Genomic DNA, 15,886 nt, shown 5'->3' on the forward strand with positions numbered 1-15,886 from the left:
TACATATGCAATGCACATTAGTTTGTTCTGTGTAATTTTCTTGAGATTACCCCCCCAAATGATTTTATTTTTCTAGAAATGACAGCATGTGCCTCATCAGTTTACATTCATAATGTTTGAAATCCAAACGCTAGAGGCTTACAATAATTGTTCTAAAATTTAACATTGATAAATAAAGATTTGAAATAAATACTCAGATACACTCCCCATCTGTCAAACATCCCTGAGTATGTTCTCCAGCTAAGATAAATGGTAATCATAGAAAGGATCTTCCTACTCTTCTAAGACTGTGCAGTTTAGCCAGCAGCCAACCCATAGTCATGAAAGATGTCCTGAAGTACCACTTCAGAACAGACTTTACTAAATTATATGTAAATTTTAGGGATCCAGCACTATTACACTTTTAGGGCCTGGCAGGAAAATATCACATTTTGAAGTGCTCATCAGCACCTAATAATGACTATAGAAAAAGATTTTGATTTTAGCTCAATGTAAATCTCTGGGGGGGAAATCATTATGTTTCCTTTGTTTTGGGTTTGTTATAGCCAGAAAATTCAGCACAAAAACACTTAGCTACCCAGTTTATGATTCCAAACTGCAACGATTCAAAGCCTGAAGTCTTGGAAAGAAAAAACAACAAATGTTACTCAGATCTATTAACAATATGCAGGCATCTAAAAATGTGGGGGTTTTTTGTTGGTTTGTTTCATATCCACCTAATATAAATCAGATCCTCATGCAGTATGGCGCTCTACAGTTCTGCTAGTTTTGGTAATATTATACTAATCTGGTTAATCTCAGTATCCATAGTCCTGGTTAATCTCAGTATCCATATCTAGCTTTATAATTTCCTAATTTTGGGACTGACTCTACAGAGTCTCAGACACACACAGATCATCTTGTTGGAAGTCTTACAAACTGAACTTCATTCTCTAAGTATATACATTTTTAAATACCTATATTGAGGTTTTTTAGATTAACGTAATACAACGCGGAGGGGGGAGTAGAACAGTCCTATGACAAAGGCACTTCAACATAAATAAATATTAGCTATTTGCATTGGTATCAGGCCCCAAAAATCAATAATTCAACTTAAACTTCTAGTGGATTCACCTCTGCAAAGTGAGACCAACAGCTGCACATAGTGTGTGGAGCTGCTCTCCACCTGCAGCAGATAAGCTGATCTCATTTACCATTCTGCCCTTCTCAGAGTATCTTAGGCTGGTTTTGTTGCCACTGTAAATTAGAGAGGCCGTAATACTGAGGTTACTCCAGTAGTGCCAACTCCACATTTTTCTATTCTTCAGTCATGTTCTAAAAACACCCTTTCAAATTAACTGGGTTGGTTCTGGAACTCAACTTTGTGGGCTTAAATGCTGAATGATGTTTTCCCCATTACTTGGAGAATCCACAGTATCCTACTGGGACACAAGACCTGCCCCTACCTTTCCGTAGTACAGCACACTATCAGCAGGGATTTATAATTACATATTTAATGCAATTTCAAAATGAAATAGCTAGGCTACAGCAACTCCTCATTCAGGTTCACAGTGATGCTAATGAGGAGGATGAGATCTGAATTTTGCTTCATCTTCCATGTTGGGACTATGGGGAAAGGAAAACTAAAACTGATAGAAAGACAAGGTGCAAATTTTATCTCTCTTCTCTTCTTTACTCCTAAATTCATGCTGCAAAGTGGGGTGATGAGTCTGTAGAGTGGAAGAGACCTACAGAAAAATCATACCACATCCAGGGTCTAAGCCAGATATTTGTCCTGTACTTGACCATTGTGGCTTCTTATTTTCCATGACTATCATGCATATTATGAGTTCTGATCACACATCTGTTCAGAATTTTGCCTTAAGTGCATACAGTGGTGTCCCCTGTTCCACATACATGGCTGGATAAGCAGAAGAAAATAGGATAGACAGATGTTGCTGGCTCCTGGCAACCTTGTCAATCAGAATTGTACACATTCAACTTTAGTATGGGTTACCAACATAAACAAGCTTACTGCTTTGCTCTCCAGCACCATTACAAAATAGTTTTTTTCTTTCCATTTTTATCTCAATTTTTTAAACACTTGAATTCAATTCTTAGAAGCGGTGCTGGATGGACAGTCATGAAAGGAGAAAGATTAATTTTCCAAACTAAACTAAATTTAAAAAAAAATTTAAAAAAAAAAAGTAGAAAAAAAAAATGCCAAGCTTCTTCATTAGTGGAATGAACCGAGTCTTTCATTAATTCAAAAGAACCCAAACCAAATTTACAATTTACTGTTTTTCAGTCACATGCACAATCATATTTTCTATTAATTGTTCCCACATTGTCCGACATCAGTGACACTTCAATTAAATGTAGAACCTGTGTAGTGAGTGATCAGGTTTAAATCACTACAGAGTTAATCAGAAGCAAGTAACAAGAATCTGCAAAAAGGAGTAAATGTTGCAGAATTTTCAATATTTTGATGACAGAAATTTATTTTTGTAGCTAAAAAAACCAAGTTCAAGCTGGATGTTCTCCCTGGGTAAGAAGGCCAGTTTTCTGCTTTACAAGCTGGAGGGCACGGTTCTGGGACACAGGAACCCTACTGCTACTCGTGCTCAGTGCTGAGAACTTAGAGTTAGGCACAAATAGCAAGTGGCTTAGGATTCGTGAATAAATTTGCATTATTTAAGTGGTGTCTTTTCTTTGTGTACATCTCATCTTTGCAAGCTCTTCTCAAAACACAGAAACTTTCAGGTGATAAATTTGAGATCTTAAGGAAACCTCAGAATATAACTCCCAAACAAAACAAGGGGTGACACCAGTGGCAACCAACATTGACAGTTCTTATGGGCGTTACTAATGTTAAGGATAATAAAACACTAGACTAGATTGCACAAGAAGTTTTAAAATCTCTGTCATGGGAGAAGCTCTTTAGTTAGCCCTGTCATTTGTCCTTCTGGGTTTAAGACCTGTAGATTTTCCACCTCTGAGCTCTTCTTTCTAGCAACTAGGGCCAGAAAGGTCTTGGGGGTTTTTTCCAGGGAAAGCTGATCATCTTTTCTGAGCCACCTAACACCAAGAACTCAAGATTCCAGTGAAGCAGTCCCTGTTATAGTGAGCAACACAGAGCTATCTATTTTCTTTTTCACCAGTGGCAGCTACTGTTGTATTCATAAGTCTGTAAAAGGCAGACGGATGGAAGGAAGGCTGGCAGCTAAAGGAGAGGACAGCATGTTGCCTTTGAATGTTGGGAGGCACAGTGGAATGTTCTTCCTTCTCAAAAACTCCTGGTGCTCCTGCTGGGATGGAGTCTCAACCAAAGCTTTATTTATACCAAATTCTTCCTAATGATAAAATAATGCCACAAATTAACATGCTTTATATGACAGTAAAGAAAGAAGCTATGCTGCAAACATGATCAATTAAAATAAACCAGGAGACCACAAGAAGTTGTCCTTGATGGTTCAGCACTTCTGGTTTCAGAAATGCATGGAAACATGAAGGAAATGGAAAAGAGAGGAAGAGTTTTCACAAACTAATATCTTAAATCTATCTTAAATGTATTTTGCACTTTGGCTGAAAAAAATGTCAGTAGGATTTAAGATATGGCAAGGTACATCAGAAATTAATTTTATTAGATGACATCTTTTACCACACAGAGTTCAAAGCAGGATCTGTAGGTCCACTGAACATCATCTAGAAGGGCATTTTCACTCTACCACAACATTTATGTCATTTTCTATACAGTGGAAATATCAAAAAATCCAGACAATAACAATCTAAATTTAATGATAATCTAAATTCCAGATAATAATCTAAATTTAATGACCATGTGTTAAAAATGTCAACTCTTTAAACACTCTTCATATTTTGCAGTTTAAATAGCATTTACCTTTTACTCCCTTTTTATTACTTAAGATCTGAAGAATGAACCTGATGTGTTTACTCCCTCTGACATCAAGATCCATTTTTTCAAGACAAAGAGTGACAATTATTTGCACAAATCAGGCAAATGACTATTTAAATAAGGACAATTAACAGATCTGAGGCCAAAAATGACCAAACTGCTGTTCTGTAGAACTCATGCTTAGCAAAATTAATTTTTTAAAAATCACAATTGTTCTGAAAAAGGACTGCTCTTATTACATTGGTGAAAATGGGCATAAACAGAAGCCATAAAAATTTTGGTAGTTTAAGGAAAGTGGGGTTACTCCAATAAAAATAAGTAAGAGCAGATTATGGATCAATACAATATAACATTAGTCCAGCTATTTAAATACAGCAACAAGTAAAATGAACAAATAATTGTAATTTATTTGGTTTCAAGCCATTGCAATATGAAAGTGTTCTGAAACTAGATTTTTGCCATTATTCAACTCAATTACATATGATATTATGTTGTTCCCGCCTGCATCCAAATAGCAGGTCATGTGCAATTTGCAATTGCATCTCATTCCAACATCAATGTTGGCAGCAAAGACTTGAATATATGGAGTTGAATATTTGAGGCTCACTCACATGCTTGACTTTCAGATCATTTCAGCCACTCAGCGCTGGATTCAAGAGACAGAAAAGCTGAAAGGAAAAATATTGTGTGTAGATGGAGTTGGGAGCCCTGCTCAAGGCAGCAGCAGTAGTGAGCTAGCAGTGAATCCACGTTTGTTATTTCCCAGAAGGCCCTGGGAAAATATTCAGTGGAAACTTTCATCACCAAATTGTAAAATAAATAAGTGATGTCGCTTGATATGTTAAAAAAAAGGTTCTGGGACACTTTCTTCTCCCAGATATACCACCTTAAAATTAAACATATTCCCCTGTCCCAAATCCAGTTCCTACACACTTCCTTCCTAAACTCTCTAGGCCAAGAATGGTTTCAATTGCAGGTCCCCACTGCACCACCAAACATCCAGAAGTAGGGCTGATCATAGCCCTACTTTTCAACTTTCTCCTTATTTTGAATTGGAAAGCAACACCTGGGAGTGTAAATTGGATGTTTAGCATGATCCTGCATCCCAGCTTTGTTCAGCAGTGCTGCACCTCTGCTGCTGAGCGCTTTTCACTGGTACTGCGTCAACAGGCACCCACAAGTGCCTCTGCTCTGCTCCAGGGATGGTTGAGGATATAGTCTCAGATCCAGCACAGCTTGTGGAAGCCAGAAGGACCTGGAAAGAACAGGAGGTGAATGAGGCCACAGCCTCCTCCAATTTATGCTCCTTCTGTGGCCTCATTCACCTCCTGTTCTCTTCCCATATGGGTTTCTCCACAGCAAGATGGGAATGACAGCTGGCATCTGTTTCCAAGGCTCCACTGTGTTCCCTGCTCTCTGCAGTGACCATCCACCACCCCTCGCTGCTGCCCATGGGTGCCCAATGTGTCTTCCTGCCCATCTCCACATCACGGATGGTTGTCCCCATTTTGCGTGGCTATGACGCAAAAAATGACAGCAGAGATGACAGCAGTGCTAACCATTGCTTTGCCTTTTCATTTATGCAGCCTTCAGGTGTTCTGGCTACCCCAGGCATTTTGGAAGTCCTATGGAAATGATGGAATTCATCAAAAATAAAGCAGAACAGGGAGCACCCGTGCTGAACCCCAAAGTCTAGACCTCCCCTGCCAACTGCTCCTCAGAAATACTATCACCATGTGCAAAGGTAGTGCCAAACATGTGCTGAGCTGCCTGTTCTGTAGCAACAGAAGGGGAGTTCCCTCATCATCTCCCTATCACTTAATATTAAGTTAGTTTGCTAAGTTTGAGGACATCTTAAAGAATTGTTCAGCTTATCATTACACCAGATTTTAAGTTGGGAAGTGTCCTTAACCCTAAGGTCCTTAGCTTGCTGCTGCTGTTGGGAAAAAGATATTCTTTATATTCATGTTTGGAAGGAATTATTTAGAAGGACTGTTTCTAAACAGTCAGGTTAGATCTAACATCAGTATAAGAGTGCTGAATCGGGACCTAGGCATTTTTGTTTTTCAGGCCTAGAGAGGCAAAGTAATCTATGATTTTTCTCCCCCCAAAAAGCCACAATAAGCCACAAGAAACTTGCATCTCTCCAATCAGAAACACCATGACTATCTAAACTACATCTGATTGGCCTCTTTAAAATACTAGGACCCATATAATGCCCTCTTTCTTTATTATTCTTTAGTTTACAGAATAAACTGATAAGCTGAGAATATATGTGCAGTATACCATGTATTCTGAAAGTGCTCTAGTTGCTAGAGATATTAATAGACACAAGCATAGGCTAAGATAAAATATGAAATCCTTTTCTTTGTGCTAGTAAAAATAATTAAAAAGCATATCATTTTTGAAGTGATATAGAAACAAACTGCATAATCTACAGATAAAGAGAACAAAATGCTCATGGAAGCAAAGCTTATTCGTCACTTTATCTTGCAACCTGACACAGTGCATGCTCAATCTATTTAATTACAGGAACAGAAAAATAGCAGAGAAATATATATACACAGAACAGCAATGTTTCCAGTCCTACCTTGGTTGTGACAATGCACAGACAATCCATTCTGTAAATCTCCACAGGAGTGTATGTAAATCATAGAAATAAATCAGCAAGGGTGAGGAAAGGCTTTTGAATAGCATGAACAGAACCGGAGGCTTGAATCTGCACAGCCGGCTTTTCCAAGTGGGCCCTCATAAGAAACTCGAGTCCTCCTCCACAATGCTAAAGGCAGGCATGATGCTCACAGGGATCAGTAAACCCACTAGAAATCGTCTCAAGCAAAACTTCCAGGTGGCTTATCAGGCTTGATTGCTGCATTGTTCAATCTGTGATCAAAATATGCTGTTGAATGGTATGCAGCCCTCTAAACAGGAAGATGAGAACCACAACAAGCACAAAAGAGCAAAAGCATCACATTTCAGCCCTAGCTCTGGTTTCACAATTCTGATCTGCTGTTTCAGTATACCCATAAGATTTCCCTTGCCAAGTCTCTCTCTCTCAGCCCCGCTCTCTCTCTCTCTCTCTCTCTCTCGCTCTCTCTCAATCTCTCTCCCTCTCGCTCTCTCCTTCCCTGTCTTTTTTTTCCTCCCCCCTTTCACTTGCTCTCTCCCTCCTCTTTTCCACTAACTCGGAGCAAGCACAAGACGCACAACTATCGGGCCCATCTATCACAGTGCTGTCCAAAACAGCCAAATATTCTCTGCCAAAACAACTGCTTTGGGTTGTAAGGGGTTTTATAAGAGCATGATTCCTACAAACACATACTGCTGAAAGTGCATGACTGAAACATTAAGGTGTATGTGAGAACTCATGCATCACAGCTACAATCGCTCAGAATTACTGGGTCAGATTCAGATTCAGTAAGTGAATATAAATAACAGCTGGATAAAGAGAACTTTAAGTATAACAACAAATCAGGGGAAAGAAACAGGATTTGCATATTTACACATGCACATCAAGAACAACAGTGACACAATTATAGTTTAACACCCATGACAAAAACCCCTACATGATACACATTGTTCAAAGTCATGGAGGGGAACCTTTTTTTCGCCACCTTTGAAAAATACATCAAACTTTTAATTAAAAAAGAAAGCACCTTGAACAATAGAGCTTAAAAACTCTTAAAGTTTTCTCCCAAACTTTTCTTGCATCACTGACAGATCCACAGACTTAATCCATTTATCTCTATGTTTTGCTCAGTTTTACAGACTGTTAAGCCCCCAAAGCCCTACCTTTCTTGCAGTGATGCTGGTGCAGAGCTTGCCTTTCAGGTGTCTTACATGAATCATTCTGAGTTAGAAAGCTTGCTGTTTGCTCTTACAGTCTTCCCTCTCTTCCAGATAGAGGAAGAGAGAGAGAGAAGAAACAGGGAAGGAAAGAGAAAGAGACAGAGAAGGAGAAAGATATGTAAAATGAAAGCTCTGGCCAAAGAGAGAGGAAAATCAATGCTCCTATTCACTGGAAAAAAAATACAGCCAACTGGACTGTTGACAGCAACAAGAGGAAATGTCTAGACACCCATACATTACAATTCACCTTTTCAACACACTGGACAGCACAAACCCCCCTGGGTGCTTTGCTGAGGATCTCTCATTCTCACTCAGAGGTAAAATATGTTTTTAATAAAATAAGCCTTTCCAAGAAAATAAAAGATTTTTTAAGAGTCATCACTCTTTCATAAATTACTCAGGTTATAACCCTAATATCCCTGTGATTGCTGGAGCAGTTAGACACTCAGTAAATGACACATATTATTTTGCCAAAATGAGGTCACTGCTACCAAAGTTACAAAATCCATAGTGAATCAGATATGTGGTCAGAGAGCAATCAACCCTCCTCCAACTATTAAAGTCTTGGTGAATATAACATCTTAAAGAGAAAGTCTCCAGAGCACTTACAACTCTGTCTAAGGCTTTAACTCACTCTGAGCAACCACATGTGCACAAAACAACGTGATTTGCATTTACAGGCTGTGCTAGAACCTGCAGGTTTTCTCCCTGCTGAGGTTTAATCCAGTAGCCAAACAGTCAGACAAGTTTATTAAGCTATAGATTATAAGAAATGGGGAATTTTCAAACATCCTTGAAGTAAGACACAATTAAGCATCTCCCTAAGAAGAAATTAACCTAAGAAGGTCTAACCTAAGCCAGCCTTGTGCTCTAAGCATGGTAGGGTAAAAGGGAATTCAGTCAACTCTAAAATCAGGAGATATTTTAACACTTGCATTTAAAGCATTCAACAGTTTGTTCTTTTCTAATTGGTAGAGTCAAGCTGATCTAGTAAGGTGTGAAATATTTCATACATATAATTACCTAATGATTTGGCTGTAAAATGTCATCTCAGACTTGAAACTAGCATATGGAGATATATTTTGAAATTGGTCTCTAAGTGCATGATCTGTAAATGCTTCTATTTGCAAGTAACTCTACTCCTGTGAGATAGTCACAGTGCACTCATGATCCTACTTACAATTTATATGAAAAACAGAGGGTTCTAACCCTTTGGGGATGTTTACATGAACGTGACTCATCCAGGTCCATCAGTGTACCAAAAAGCTTCCTCCTGGACTCCTCCAATTTTGACTATCACCTCCTTCTATAAAATATAACAATGAACACTCAACAGGGCATGACTTGCACATGTGCTACTCAAGCTTAACACATCATTGAGCTGCATGCTCCCTGAAACATCACCACCTACTTTTTACCCCCCAAATCTCCCATAGCCCCAGACAGAAGACAGCCATGCTTTTGGTGACACAGACCCCAGCTTCATCCTTCCACAGACTCATTTTGGTTGCCAGGGCTCCTGGTAATAGTCTCTAACACACACCTATCAGTGACTGGGAACAGATGACTGCTAATGGGTCTCTAGTGTTTCTCCAAAGGATACAGTTCCTCATTTCCATTAGCTACCTATCCCAAACCCCAAAAAGAGGCTGAGCTTTTGAATTTTCTTTCTCCAAGTCGATACTTTTTCCATTCATTTTTTGTCCCCAAGACTAAGATTTTCAAATCCTTGGCACTGCTTTACCCGTCATTAGCAACAACTCCTTCTGCTCTAATTTCTGGAGGTCATATTACTGCTTAGTTCTATTTTTTTCAGCCTTCTTGTTGTCTGTACATATGATCCTGACTGAAGTCTACTATAGAAAGACTTGACCCAAAAACTAAACAAATTGAGGAGCAGCCATCTGGGGTGAAAAGACATGGTTTATAGTTGCTTGCAGTCAATTTAGATGGTAAAAAGTAACCTCTGTGATGAGCTCTGACTCTTGGGAAACCTTAATATAGGAAGAATAACAGCTATTTCCCACTATGACACCAGTGGCTCTTGGACCACCATGTGAAAACCACCTACCCAGGTGACTGCTTCCTTCTCCTCTAATTTTACCAAGGTGTCTGTTTTTAAGTCACACAAAAACTAATAATATGACGTGAGTGGGTAAAATGTCATGGTCTTTATAATGCAGCAGGTTACACTGGACAATTTAATGCTCCTTTCTGGCATTAAAGTCTTCACTGTATCCAGGTACTTCCACTTGGATAACCAAAGCGTAGGGTTTAATTAGGCCACTATATTTAGAACCAGAGCCTGCAACATCCAGCTGAATTCAATATTTGTAAAAACAAGCTTCTGTAAAAGCTAAAACCACTAGGAAAGATTCACTGATTATTTTTTTTAACTTTTCACAATGCACCTTTTTTAAATATTTCTTAAATTCTTTTGAAACCCAAATACTATAGAGCAAAATCTGTAAAGAAAAAATAGATTATTTAAAAAAGCAAAACTTGCTTACTTTCTTTTATTCAAACAGTGGAAATTAAGAAAAACAAGAGTACTAGGTCTCCAAGTTTTAGAGTAGACACTAAGAAAGAAGGCATCTAACCAGATTGCTAACACAGCATTAGTAATGTCAGCATCTTACAAAATTTAGCCAGTGACTATTTAGAGCTCTATGCACCTACACAGAGAACACATGAACACACACATGCTCTTACAAATACAGAGAAAGATTTATTTACTCCTAATGTATCTTAAATTTTGTACTACGAAGTTCTTGTTGATGGTATTACATTACCAGTCATTCGCATGGGGTTATATTTTGTTTCTTGTTGTCAGGTTCCATATTGCACTCAAATAAGCTACAAAATAGTACTTCCCTGATTACATCTTCCAAGAGGGCAATTCGTGCAGTTGGCAACATATGTTCTTTACAGTCAGAGCTCATTTATACCACTTGAACCCAGTTCCTGTGCACCACAACTGGTTAGTTAGTAGGCTAACCAGGATACAAGTTATCTGAGTAAGTATATGGTAGAAGGGAAAAAAAAGAGAGAAATTACTAATCTTGCAGATCCTGGTTATATAGTAGGGAGCTGTATTACAGATGAAATGTCAAAATAATTTCCTTTTCATCCAGGAAGAGAAGTTAATACAAATTTCAGAAGGAATGAAGTTCTGTATACCTTAGTCACTAAGAATTTTAATGTAGTTCCCAGGCTGAACCAGAAGATCAGGAGCGCTGGTGTTAATTTAAAGATCACCAGATTAGCATTTCTACCCCTCCTGACTGCAGCAGCCCTAACAGCAGCAGCTCTGCAACTGGCCTCAGGCCCAGGAGAGTCTCCAACACAAATCATTCCTTCACCCATGCATGGCAAATTTCATTGCTATTTAGCACAATTGATGTTGGAGTCCTGACCAGTTTCTCCAGATGGTAGTTTTCCCAGTGAAAAGAAATAGACCATTTTCTTTTGTGTAGGGAAGCACAGATCTTGCCACTCAGAGTCATGCAGGTAGATGGTAAAATGGGTGAAGGGAGAAGCAAAGGGTGGACAGGCAGCTCCACTCCTTCATCACAAGGTCTCTGCACCCAGGTGGCCACAGTGGCCCCAAGCTCAATAGCCACAGAAAAAAGGGTTTTTTCTTCTTCACAGTTGTGGAGGGGATTCTATCTCTTCTTACCCCAAATACTTTCCCAGTCTACCACCCTTTCATGTAGTATATTGGACCTCGCCCCACTTTAACCAAGTATGGCCCAGAAAAGCAGGAAAAAAAGCTACTTCTGTTTTTCTAATAGACAGTCCACTAGGCACTTCACTGGCCCACTTTGCTGAGGGCATTATTGTATGTAATACCTGGCCTCTGGTTGCTGTACCTGGTGGTGTGTAAAGGCATTTGTCTCCAAGGGTGCTTGGTCAGACAGCAATGCGGTGGCCTTTCTGCCCCTCCAGGAGTCAATTTAAACAGATGATCACAGGGTTAGAGACAATGTAAAGGACATGGGAAGGTATACATTCCAAACTCCCAATCAAAGCAGGTTCAGCAGTGAGATCTGACCAGGCTATCCAGGCTGTTAACTAGTCTAGTCTTAAAAACCTCAACAGATGGAAACAGTACAACCTCTCCAGTAGTCTCATTGTCACAAACTCACCCTTTTGGGGACCTATGAGAAAGAAGGCAGTGAGGTAAGCTGGGAACACAATATGATTCGTAGAGTTGTAGGAAATGCACATTCATCATCAAAGGGTCTGGGGCAGAGGATGGGGACAGGTCCCTAGAGCCATCCTAAAGCTCTAAAGAGCCTTAGATAAGCTCGTCTTTTGAAAGCTCCGCAAGCCTCATTAGTTTAAAACTTATGCCTTATGATTTTTGTATCTATTATTTCCCATATAAAGCCATAACTGCTTTCTCATTTTCCACAAATCCCTTATTCAGAATGAAATAGAAATGCTTCAGTTACAAATGCTCTGCTTCCTCTGTGTGGGCTGGGATACTCTGAAACAGAATCACAGGGTACTCAAGGACAGTATGTCCTGAAGTTGTTCTCAACTCTCAAGATCAATGGTGAATGAAGAGTTCATTCTAACTCTTGAGCATTCTGCCTGGGGAAGTAAATCTAACAACCACCTGATCATCAGCAACTGCAAAGCTCTGGTGCATATGTTTAAACATGTAGCCACTCCTAAATAGCTATGTGTCACTGTCAAAGAAGCATGACACTAACACTCAAGCACACTCACTTGAAAAAAAATATCAGACAAAATGACACTTTCAAGTGAACTGACACACTAAACCACAAGTTCCTGGAAATGAAAACAGAACATCTGCTATCTGCTATCCCATGGTACTGGGAACTGAAGAAAATACCACTCACAGTTCCGAATGTTTCAGAGTTTGGCAATAGAACTGCTTTACTCTCAGGTACACTTTGTACTGGAGAGTACAAACAGCATGAAAATTTAGTTCATAGAATTGTTGATGGAGAAACATTCCGTCCAGTAGTTTGCAGTAACTCTAAGTAGGGAAGATAGTGCATTGTTCAGCTGAGCATTCATAACATAAATTTTGTTGTGAAATTAGGATGAGATTCACTACATCCCATGATTTCTACAATATCTTCATGGACACAATGTATTTAGGATATATATCAAGCTTTTGATAATTCCTTGCTTTGGGAAATAATATCTTTCATAAATATAAAGACAAATTTCAATGAGTATACATGTTCTTGTATTTCAACTTCTAAGTACCACCATGGTCCCATATGGTACCAAAGTTTTTCTGAAAAAATTGGGAACACAACAACACAAGAAATTCAGAAAATCATGCTAGACAGTTAGATCTTTAGATTTTGAAAATATAATGGACAGAGAAATCAATCTAGATCTGGAAACAAATCTCATGGAAAAGCCTTAGATGAGGAATAATCTGCAAGTTTCCACTATTAGAAACATTTGCTGAAGTCTACAAGGTATCACACAAGCACGCCAACTCAGCTAATATCTGGGTCTTTTTCATCATGTTTCCAGCTTGCCTACTTTAAAAGAAAACTTAAGTTTCTTTCACTTCAAAAAGAAAAAATACACAATGACTCCAAGGCTGAAAGTCTACACAGTAATATCTTAGCCCAAGTGAATTGTTCCAGCCAAGTTGTGAACCTATGACAATAATAGAGATACTATAATGAAACACTTATACCTTCACTGTTGCAAGTAGCAAGACAGAGAAATGTAACATACCCCCTTACCATAGCCATGAAGTTACGTTGTTCAACATAGTTGAACAGGTATCATTAGACTGCCCATACAAAAACCATCAGTTTGCTGACATTTATATTCCGCCATACTGACTCCAAACCTAAAAGAAACTACAACACACGAGAGACTGAAAACACCTTGAATAAAATTTACTAACTGTGCAACAACATGACCTTCAAAAATAGATTGAAATGAAACCATTTTCAGATCAGCAAATCTGTAGAACCATCACCAATATTAACAATATTTGTACATAAAAATAAAAATTATAATCTGCCTAGGTCAGCACAAAATGAACAGGGCTAGCAACAAACAGTAATAAATTGCAGCTATAAGCCTCATTAGGATGTGGTAATGCACATGCAGCCAATAAGCAGCAAAAAATAAATCCAGGAGCTCAAATTCAGTATGTTCTACACACTTCACCTCCAGCAAAACTTCACTAAATAAGGATTTCATTCTCCATCACAAAAAAGAGTGGACAATACCTTTGTCTTTATGTCTATCACATAATTTTCAAAAGTTGGGTTCTCCTTGTTGTGTTCACCACATTGTCCAGATCCTTCTGATCCATTGGAAGCTGCAGGCTAGAGAGCAGGGGGGAAGAAAAATCAAATAAAGGAGTTGAGATGTGCACTATAATTCTATTACATTTAAATATAAAGATTAGCATGTACATACAAAAGCCTGAATTCAGATAAATATCAGGTGGCTTATACATAAGATTTTCACTTCAATGTTTTGTCATGCAAAACTTTCTGGGTTTAATCTTACAGGCACTCTCATGGAAGTCTGTGAAAGTCTTAATAGGCTAAATCTGCAAGACGATGCTTATCGTAATCTTTGGGTGACTTCAGAAGGCATTCAAGGTGCTCTGCAGCTCTCAGCATCAGAATGTAAAGATAAGGAAGGAAATCAGTGCCTTGACCAAAAGACCCGCTGACCGTGATGGGGTTCTCATCTGGAGTAGCTGCAGGAACATATAATAGATCTCCTCACGACAACAATTCAATTATCTGATTTGGTTTTTTATTTCTAATTCATTACATTCTCATAGGTGACACTTTTTTAAAGAGTTTCATGCTTGTCTAGAAGCCATATTTGTAAATCTCTTAAATTCAAATGCTTTTTTTTGTTATTTTTCCTTCATTTATACAGATGATACATTGCTTACACAATGCCCTCATAAAACACATAGTATTTCTTCAAATAACATCTTTGGCAGAAGATATAGTAAAAGGTTGTATTTGTTTTTTTCAATTTTCCTGCTGGAAATCTAATACATTACTGTAGATTTTACATTAAGACAGTAAATATTACAAATGACATCTCTGTTTACAATGCTCTGCCCTGTAAAAACGTGCTTGAAGAGTTAGCTTTTGAATGAAACATGATGATTGCCTCTCACTTGGATCTCAGAATATTTCTGGGCACTGCAATAGCACGAACAGGAAATTGGGGCAGATTCAAATAGAGTAGAGTGTCTTGTATCTGTCAGTGCTGAGCATCACACGCAGTCAGAGTGATTTAGACCCATCCTGTTTTAGCCTGTGTAACAGGAGTGCAGTCAATTTTAACACAACAGGCAAGAAATTGTTAGCATTTTAAGTAGACCAACCATTGCCAGTACAACTTAGAAAACAACAAGCCTCTGCCACAGAAACAGCCAAATCACATCCACATGTGCGAATGTTTTCTCCTCTGATCCTAGATTGTTTATTTAGGGCTCTGTCCAGCAAAGACTGAATGCTGGCCCTAATCCAGGCAACTACTTAGACACGTGCTTTTAGCTTCACTGGAACCAATGGCACGAGCCTTGTGCTCCAGTAAAGACTGTGCTTAAAGGTTGGATCAGGCCCAGCAGCTCAGCATTACATGAGGCTGAGTACACAGGACTCCATGCACGTCCTCTCTAAGGTTACAGCTTCTCTCACATGGAGAACCATGCATTCCTTTGTCTGGTTTCTAGTCACCTAAAGGTGTTGAATTATTTCCCATTTGTAATCTGGAAGGGAGGAAGGGATAGCAAGGAAACCAGGCCAAAATTTTGCAGGACAGAAGAGAACTGACCCCAGGTTTTGCCTCTGAGCCTACAGAAAATCCAAGCAACTCCCTAAGTATTTCTTTCAGGAACGGAAAATTGGGTTTGCAAGGAGCTAAAAAGCATGCATAAAAAATTTCATTTCATCTTTTCTTTCCTTGAATACCTGACATAAATGGTTTCCATTGTTATTATTTACATGCAACAATATAAATTCTGGAAATCAATACTTTATTATTTTGTCTAATCATCAAGACCTAAAGGATCCTGATCCTAAAGGAGCTCAGCTTCTGCAACTTCTCAAAAGGGGTCTGACAAGTTTCAGCAAAAACTACATACTCTATGGG

The 15,886-nt window shown here is 38.7% G+C and overlaps 1 protein-coding gene across 11 annotated transcripts in view; it reads right to left on the reverse strand.

Annotated features, from left to right (window-relative positions):
- DLG2 (discs large MAGUK scaffold protein 2) overlaps window positions 1–15,886 on the reverse strand; it is a 1,004,454-nt gene that overhangs the window by 844,008 nt on the left and 144,560 nt on the right. For 9 of the 11 annotated variants that reach the window (XM_051779210.1, XM_051779204.1, XM_051779229.1 and 6 more), the window contains exon 4: window positions 13,987–14,085. In XM_051779210.1, coding sequence (XP_051635170.1) covers window positions 13,987–14,085 — 99 coding nt within the window. Of the gene's footprint in view, window positions 1–6,485; window positions 7,021–13,986; window positions 14,086–15,886 lie in introns of those variants that run through there. The other 2 variants (XM_051779221.1, XM_051779217.1) reach the window with 1 other exon arrangement.

The sequence above is a fragment of the Manacus candei genome, unplaced genomic scaffold (assembly GCF_025592945.1).
Source record: "Manacus candei isolate 608988 ecotype Guabito, Panama unplaced genomic scaffold, ASM2559294v1 h1tg000014l, whole genome shotgun sequence".
Classification (NCBI taxonomy): domain Eukaryota; kingdom Metazoa; phylum Chordata; class Aves; order Passeriformes; family Pipridae; genus Manacus; species Manacus candei.